This window comes from Lemur catta, chromosome 3 (assembly GCF_020740605.2).
Source record: "Lemur catta isolate mLemCat1 chromosome 3, mLemCat1.pri, whole genome shotgun sequence".
Taxonomy (NCBI): Eukaryota; Metazoa; Chordata; class Mammalia; order Primates; family Lemuridae; genus Lemur; species Lemur catta.
The window spans coordinates 103574532-103583633 of record NC_059130.1 but is presented as its reverse complement, the minus strand read 5'-3'; the positions used below and the strand labels follow the sequence as shown (position 1 = coordinate 103583633).

General features: G+C 46.7%; 1 protein-coding gene across 1 annotated transcript; it reads left to right on the top strand.

The window, feature by feature from the left end:
- Positions 1–247: 247 nt before the first annotated feature.
- ZBTB8B (zinc finger and BTB domain containing 8B) lies at positions 248–7411 on the top strand. The gene is made up of 3 exons (XM_045548386.1): positions 248–1235; positions 5266–5444; positions 7094–7411. The coding sequence occupies exons 1-3, from the start codon at positions 248–250 to the stop codon at positions 7409–7411; spliced, it is 1485 nt and encodes a 494-aa protein (XP_045404342.1).
- Positions 7412–9102: the final 1691 nt, after the last annotated feature.

Sequence of the window (9102 nt, the reverse complement as noted above, 5' to 3'; positions counted from 1 at the left end):
TGTAGTCCCAGGTACTTGGGAGGCTGAGGCAGTAGGATCGCTTAAGCCCAGGAGTTTGAGGTTGCTGTGAGCTAGGCTGACGCCACGGCACTCACTCTAGCCCGGGCAACAAAGTGAGACTCTGTCTCAAAAAAAAAAAAAAAAAAAATGAACATCTTTATTTGCAAGGTTGGGATTTGTGAATTAACTTAAGAAAAATCTTGGCAGAGATACAGGAGACTCCAGAGCGGCAGCAGCTGGCGGAGCAATGGAGATGCAATCCTATTATGCCAAGCTCTTGGGGGAGTTGAATGAACAGCGAAAGAGGGACTTCTTCTGTGACTGCAGCATCATTGTGGAAGGGCGGATCTTCAAGGCCCACAGGAACATTTTATTTGCTAACAGCGGCTACTTTCGAGCCCTGCTCATTCACTATATCCAGGACAGTGGGCGGCATAGCACCGCCTCCTTGGACATTGTCACCTCCGATGCCTTCTCCATCATCTTAGATTTCCTTTATTCTGGGAAGTTGGATTTGTGTGGGGAGAACGTGATTGAAGTAATGTCGGCTGCCAGCTACCTGCAGATGAATGACGTGGTGAACTTCTGCAAGACGTACATCAGGTCATCCCTTGATATTTGCCGAAAGATGGAGAAGGAGGCTGCTGTGGCTGCAGCTGTGGCGGCAGCAGCGGCAGCAGCTGCGGCAGCAGCGGCGGCGGCTCATCATGTTGACAGTGGAAGCCCCAGTTCAAGCAGGGAGGGGACCTCCTGTGGTACCAAGAGCTTGGTCTCCTCTCCAGCCGAGGGAGAAGAAAATGTGGACTGCCCGAGAGAGTCCCCTTGCGGTGACTGCGGAGATGGCCACCCTTTGGAACTGGTGGTGAAAGACAGCCAGGGAGGTGGCTCAGTTGACAGTGACCTCTCTACTCTGTCCAGACGGATAGAGCCCAAGGTGGAATTTGATGCTGATGAGGTGGAGGTGGAAGTTGGGGAACCGCTGCAGCATTATGCTGCCCCGCTGAGCCTGGCCCACGTGGAGGAGGGCTTGCCCAGCGGGCAGGTGGTTGACTTGGCTTACAGTAACTACCACATGAAGCAGTTCCTGGAAGCACTCTTGCGCAACAGTGCTGTTCAGAGCAAAGACAACGTGGACCATCACTTTTCTCGGGGTCTGGAGGGAAGACCGGAGGGTGCAGGAGTGGCCATGGGTTCCATGATGGATGTTCAGACAGACTGGTATGGAGAGGACTCAGGTGAGCTCCATTAGCGTTCATCATCTCTGCTGGCCACGTAGCACACACCGTCTGTGCCCTGCATTCTCCCATCATCACAATCACCATCGTCATTGCCATTGTCACTACCATCATCACCGCCATCTTTGCCACCACCGCCACCACTAATAGGCATTGATCGAGCACCTGCTGTATGCAGGGCATTGTTTCTTCACACATGTTCGTGTTTTACCTCTACAGCTAGACTATAAGCATGTTGAGTGCAGTTTGGAGACATGGAAAGAACCCACTGTCTTCCACTAACCAGCAGTGGGACCTTGGTGAGATCACTGAATCTCTTTGAGCCTGTTTTGTCATCTATAAAATGGGGTTAATCACCCCTGCCCTGCCTTTCTCTCAGTTGTTGTGAGGACCAAATGAGAAAGTTTGCAGAGTTGTTTCTCACGTACGATAATGTGTTCTATACACACAGCAGACTTACACTTCTCTGCATCCGCCATGGTGCCTGGCACATAGTAAGCACTTGGTGAATAGGATGTAGTTGGGGATGCTGTCCACTTGAGAATATTTTACGTCTGTAAATATTTTATGTCTGCTGTTTGGTTTCATGTAAGTTCATTTTTTATATCCTTCATAGGCGTTTTTGTTTTAAGAGAACTTGGTTGTTTCCTTGAACAGTTCAGAGAGGAGTTAACATAGTTAACTCTCTGAACAGGGGAGGTTACTGTGTCGTAAGGTGTCTTGCAGGAGACAGAAATGTACTTGGCCGCCACCTTCCTGATGAAAGGTGCCTTCCAGAACCTCAAGCCAAGAAATCAAGGGATCACATTTCTTGTTCACCTTTCAGTATTAAGTAGCAAAAGTCTTTTAAATAAGGGGAGATCAACTGCTTTTGTTCATTATTAAATGGCTGTCTTGAGACTTTAATTTTATGTTTTTAAGGTAAGAAGATTCGGTATGTCTGATTAAAACTAGAGCTGGAAAACTTGAAAATGCTCTTTCTGGTCCTCAGAGACACTGGCTTAACCAGCATTTGGAAGAAAGTGACTGTTTCAGTGAACACACTGTGGGAACTTGTTGAAATTCTCATTTCTGTGTTTATAACAGCATTTCACAGACTGTGACTGCCCTTTCGCATCCATTAGACCCTCATGACGCTCCATGAGTTTTGCAGAGGAAGTTTGGAGAAACTGAGACCCAGAAGGGCTTAGTGAATCTCCTAAGAGTGCAGAACTAGGAAGTAAGTGGCCCAGCTAAACTGGTAACCTTGACTGGCTTCGTTTCACTCATTAAATCGTGAGGGCAGCACAGTTGGTTAGAGGATTTCAGTGCACTGATTTTGTCTTTGAACCCCTCTGCCTGTGAGCATAAGAAGTAGCATGACATAGTCATTTGGCTCTATGCCACCTTCATTCAAGTCCAGCCTCTATCGGTCTAGAAAGTCAGGTTTCTAACTACAGGGTGCTGTGGCAAGGCAGTCACCCTGGCCCCTGGCCATACTGCTGTCTGCCAGGTTTTGATTTCATTCACACGGCTCCAGGGTAAATTTATTCCAAGGGCTAAGGCACAGAATAGGATTGATTTATTTGGTTATTCATTTATTTGCTCGAATATTTGAGCACCTTCCTTGTAAAGACATAAAGATAAGTCAGACATGGATGCAGCCCTCAAAGAACTGGTGGTGACTTAGAGGCAATGTATGTAAATGATGTCACATGCTAGAAGGATACTGGGGTTGAAGGACACTCAGAGGTCTGAGTTCACAATAGTCGGAAAGAAGAACTGACTTCCTCCTAGGAGATCAGGGAGGCTTCATGCAAAGTGGCATCTAAGGGTAGGAAGAGGAGACAGAGAGAAATTGGTCAGAGTCAGGTCGTGGAAAATCTTAAATGCTAGAAGGTGAGTTTTATCTGCAGGCACGGGGGCATTTTTGGTAGTTTTTGAGCTTGGGAGCGGAGAGGGTCTGTGCTTCAGGGAGATTAATTTGGCCTCAGCACAAGATGGTGTGGAGATGGGAGACCAGGGCAGGGAGACCCGTCAGAAGGCTGGCACAGTGGTTATGTGTCCCCGTAGCTCAAGCCTGACGTTAGCAGACACTGTCAAAGCACCAGGTCCTCCTGTCTCTGTCCTCCCCCCAAGGCTCCTCGGCCCCAGCTCCGGCACCTTCCCCTGTTCTCGGAAGGTTCATCTACCTTGGCTGCCTCCACTGGTTTGGTCTCTACTCTTTTCTCAGCCCACTGCCGTCCGGCTTCCACACCACTGAAACCACTCTCATGAGCTCGGCTGTACATTTCTAGAGCTGATCCAGTGAGTGATTTTCAGGTGTTATCTCACTTGACCTCTCGGCAGTTGACTCTGATCTCTCTCTCCTCTCTTTGAAATTCTTCCCTTCCCTGGCTTTTGACATCACGAGTGCCATTTGGTCTTCTTCTGCCTGTCCCTTGTTAGCCTCATCATGGGATCATTGAATGCCGGTGTATCCAGCACGCCATCACTGGCTTGCTGCTTTGACATCTCGTCATTCCTGTTTGTTCGTTGGGACGTTCGTTCACTTAGTTAACAGGTATTTATTGAACACTTAACATATGTCAGGCACTGTTAACCACAGTGAACAAAAGACAGTCCTTGTCCTCGTGGAGCTGACATTCTAGTATAAGGAGACAGACAGTAAATAAATAAGTAAATATATAGAATGTCAGATGGTGATAAATCTTACGGATGAAAAACTCGAGCAGGGAACGAATGATAGAAGGTCAAGAGAATGCTTTTAGTTAGTGTTGACAGGGAAGACATTTCTAACATGTTGCCTTTGAGCAGAAACCTCAAGGGATGAGAGAGCAAACCATACAGATACCAGGGAGAAGAACATTACAGGCAGAGGGAAGAGCAAAGCTCACACTTTGTGAATGAACAGAGGGGCAGTGAGGATGCTGGTGTGGCTGCTGTGGGGGATGAGGTCCGACACGGTGGGTGAGGTGTCAGGTCAGGTGGGGCCTTGAAGGCCGTGGGGTCTTTGGCTGCTACTCTAAGTTGGGAAGCCACTGGAGGGTCTTAGCAGTGAGTGGTTTGAAGTGACTTATATTTAAAGGATCCCTGTGGGTACTGCATGGAAAATAGGCCACAGGGAGCAAGGGTGGAAGCTGGGGACCACTTGGAAGGGACTGTATGACCCAGATGATAGCTGTGCTCCCTGAGTCAGTGTGGTCACAGTAGAGAGGTGAGGTGTGGTGGGGTTAGGATTATGCTATGTCTCAAAAGTAGAGCCAACCCGATCTGCTAATGGCTTATATGAACAGCGTGAGAAAAGGGGGCGACTCGAAGTCCAAGATCAAAGTGCCGGCAGGGTTGGTGTCTGCTGAGGCCTCTCTTGCTAGTTTGCAGACAGCAGTCTTCCCACTGTGTTCTCATATAGCCTTTCCCTCTGTGCCTGCGCTGGGGGCGAGAGTGGAGGAGAAAGAGAGAGAGAGATCAGTTGATCTTTGGTATCTTTTCCTCTTTTTATAAGACCAGTCCTATCATTAGGGCCCCACCCTCTGACCTCATTTAACCTTAAGTACCTTCTTAAAGGCCTTATTTCCAAATACAGTCACATTGGGGGTTAGGGCTTTAAGGTATAAATTTTTTGGGGGAGGACACAATGCAGTTTGTAACAGGATCTCACTCAGAATTGTCTTAAAATGAAATGAAATAGAATAGACACTATCAGTGAGTATCGTGTTGGGAAGCTTTTCCAGTAATCCACGTGAAGGCATGTGTGTTCTGAGGTTGCAATATGATCTGTATTTCTAACGGTGAGTCAGAGAAGTGTGAAAGCTGGTGCTTTCCGGCCTTCCTTGCAAACTTATATCCGAAGCTCACTTTCCCCTCAGTCTGATTGGGAGCCAGACAGAGCTGGAATGGCAGACAATGTCTTGCTGCTGGCTGGTGGTGGAGTTGGTGTCCTTCTCCATCTGGGCTGGCGGAGCTCCCCGGCTCTGGATCCCGTCCATCGGAGGGTGGCCAGGGTTGTCCTGCTGACAGTACAGCTAAATCTATGCCTTTGATTCCCCAGGTGATGTGTTGGTGGTCCCCATCAAGCTCCACAAGTGTCCTTTCTGCCCTTACACCGCCAAACAGAAGGGCATCCTCAAGCGGCACATCCGCTCGCACACGGGCGAGCGGCCCTACCCCTGTGAGACCTGCGGCAAGAGGTTCACTCGGCAGGAGCACCTGCGGAGCCACGCCCTGAGCGTAAGCGGGCAACGCTCTCGTGGCAAGGGCGGTTCATGATATTATCTAATATAAGGCTAAAACCAGCCTGTCTTTCACGTCTCTGTCCATTGGGGTATTTTCAGAGAATTTTGAACATACATTTTTGCTATTAAGTTAAAACTGCACTGGTGGCACTTAGAGAAAGTTAAAACTAAGCTGGGCAAGGTGATGTGCACCTGTAGTCCCAGCTACTCAGAAGGATGAGGTGGGAGAATCGCTTGAGCCCAGGAATTCGAGGTTACAGTGAGCTATGATCTTTACTCCACCCAGGTGACAGAGTGAGACCCCTCCTCACAAAAAAAAAAAAAAAAAACCAAAAAAAACACCCAAAAAACAACTCTTACAATGCAACAATAGAAAGACAAATAGCCCAATTAAACATGGGCAAAAGATTTGAATAGACATTTCTGTTATGGCCAATAAGCATGTGAAAAGATGTTCAAGATCCAGTTAGTCATAGTGTAAATGCAAACCAAAGCCCCCATGAGATGCCACTTCATACCCACTAGGATTTCTATTGTTGTTGGTTGGCTCTTCTCCCCCATCAGCCTCTCCCTGTCTCTACCTCTTGTGTGTATCCTGTATCCAGAACTCTCTAAAAGAAAGGTTCTGATTGGTTCACAGAGCCCTTATTGGCTGGAGTTGCTGAAAAGTACATATATTAGAAAGATAGTTCCTTACATAGAGTGGACCCCTAGGGCTGTTGCCCTTAGGAAGAACTGTGTGGGGTAGGAGATCAGCTTCTCTTTTCTAGTACACAAACTCTTCTCGTAAGTAAGCAATGCATTTATCAGTGAGAAAGTCAAGAGTGAAGCATCTGCTGGCACATCTAGGGAATACAGATGTCTACTCTAGCAAATCTGCTTTCCTAATTAAATAATCCAAGATACATAAAAAAAAACCATGTCAAAAGTCCTACTCAAAGCCGGTGTAGTGGTGTGCACCTGTGGTCCCAGCTCAGAAGGCGGAAATGGGAGGATCGCTTGAGCCCAGGACTTGTAGTCCAGCCTGGGCAACATAGTGAGACCTTGTCTCTTGGGGAAAAGGGAAGGGAAGGGCATGGGAAGGGGAAGAGGAAGGGAAAAGAAAGAAAAGAAAATGGGAGAAAGAAAGAGAGAGAGAGAGAGGAGAAAGAAAGAGGAAGGAAGGAAGGAAGGAAGGAAAGAAAAAAAAGAAAAAAAATCCTAATTAGTTCACTGAGTGCCCTTTATATGCCAAGCACTAGGGAAACAGTAATGAATGAGACAGACTCCATCCCTGGTCTCTTGGAGCTTACAGTCTAGTGAATTTTGCCAATGATCTGTGAGAAGCAGCACAAAGGAAGAAGTATGGGTGGGAGTAGATAGCTGGGAGACCTACCCTGGCCCAGAGCATCAGAGAAGACTGCCTTCAAGGTGTTAGTAAGGGGTAAAGGGTTGGTGATGGGGAGGAGGGGACGTTCTGTGCATGTCCAATGGCCCTGGGGTGGAAAGGACCTTGGTAACTCTGAGACTATGGCAGAGAAACAAGTGGAAGAAAATCGAGAAATGAGGCTGGAGGGTCAGGCAGGGGCCAGATCACACGGGGCCTTCTAGACCACAGCTCAACCCCTTTTCTGTGACATTTACCGTGTCTGCTTATGATAATAGGTCCACAGATCCAGTCGTCCAATCATCTGCAAGGGCTGCAGAAGAACCTTCACCAGCCACCTGTCCCAGGGGCTGCGGCGTTTCGGGCTGTGTGACAGCTGCACCTGCGTCACAGACACGCATGACGATGACGACGACTTAATGCCCATCAACCTTAGCCTGGTGGAGGCTTCGTCCGAAAGCCAAGAAAAGAGTGACACAGACAATGACTGGCCAATCTATGTGGAGTCTGGTGAGGAGAACGATCCTGCTGGAGATGATCCTGACGACAAACCACAAATTCGGCCTCACTTATCACACCGAGAGACACTTACGTAGCAAAAAATTGGTTGGGGAGAAGTTTTAGAATTTGTTAGTGCTCATTCTGCAGTTGAAAGACACCATGCGTCCAATATGGTGGAACCCTGAGAGGAACATTTTTTCACTGTGGTTATATTTGCATTTTTGTTAGACTACACGGTAGAGGTTGGATCTTGTGATGCAAAGGACTGATAACTTTTTAGTGTGGTGCCCTTGCTTTCTGATGGCTTTGCGGGCCACTCCTTAGTTCTGAGTGAATCAAGGCTGGCCCTGAGGCTTCCTGTTTTTTTGGCTGTACATCCAAGCTCTGGTTAGGAAAAGATAAGTCTTCATACATATTTTCATGTTGTCTCAATCTTCTGCATTCCTTTGTTAATCATCCTCTTTCTCTGAAAGGTGGGTGAGACTACATTAGGTTTTGTTATCAGTCTTATCTTTGCCAAGCCTTTCCTACTGAATTCCACATTTTGATTTTCTGGCAAAGCATTAAAGAGAAAGCTTCCTTGACAGAAAGCAGGCAGGGCCGTCTGACTACGTGATCATAAAAGGTACTCTCTAAATCTAAGACTGCAGTGTTGAAGGCTGGGAGTATTGATGTGCAGACAGCATGGAAGTGAACTGAAAGGCTCACATGGCATCCTGTCCTGCCCAGTTGAATTAAATTTTAAGTTGGCCCCGAGAAGGGAGTCTGTGAGCCCAGGTCTGGGTGGTTTCCCTGTCTGGTTTTGTATCTGACGATTCTACACACACAACCTGTTCTGTGATCCTAAAACAAATCATTTGGGCAAAACTCAAAACACTCCTCTACCTTTTCCAGCCATTTCCAAAAACCACTGCTGTGTAACCAGGAAAGACAGCTGCCCCTGACATTCTTTTAATTAGTTTATGCCTAGAACTTTAACTGGAGGGCAAGTGTGAGCCCATATATACAAGTTCTATTTCTAAAACGTTCATCTTTTGAAAGATCCTCTTGAGAGAGAGAGAGGGATAGTAGAAAAACAGGTTTTTAAAAGCCATCTGCTTTTCACCCACTTTGCAGCCATACAATTATTCTAACAAAACAGACTGAACTCTTTAAAAGGGCTAAAGGGCAGGAAACAATAGAGATTAGGGATGTAACTGAAGGCATTTCATAATTTTGTCTTATGTTAAAGTATCCAAAATGGACTTAGAAATCTGCTTGTCTTCCTTTAATGGTAGTATCATTGTGTTTGAAAAGGTGGTAAAATCACTTTTCTTTCTGCCTCTTGAACAAAAATATAATCAAAAACATTATAAACTGGGTTGCAAAAGTCATTGAACAGTTAGAAAGGTGTTTAAATTGGACTTCTCAATAGTAATTAGAGCAATGAGACAGTGCTACTCAAACTGTGGCCCACAGGTAGATGCTGCTCTGTGAATTGTTTGCTACAGGTCTGTGACAAGGAAAGTCAGAAATTAAGAGTAAGCATATAGAAACTTCTGTAACACTTCGACATTGCTGTGGCACCCACGCGTGTGAACAGTGGCATTGTCTTCTTGAACAGGGTAAGGACTGGTTCAGGTGTGGTCAGCCGGAGAGCTACATAGCACAGAGGTTGGATCCAGTCTGTACTGGAGGACCATGTGTTGGTCTGCCATAGATGGGAAATTTTAAACTAGTCTTTTACCTTAGGTAGTTTGAGAAACATTGTTCTAGATTGAGAGTTACACATTGAAAATTATCAGGG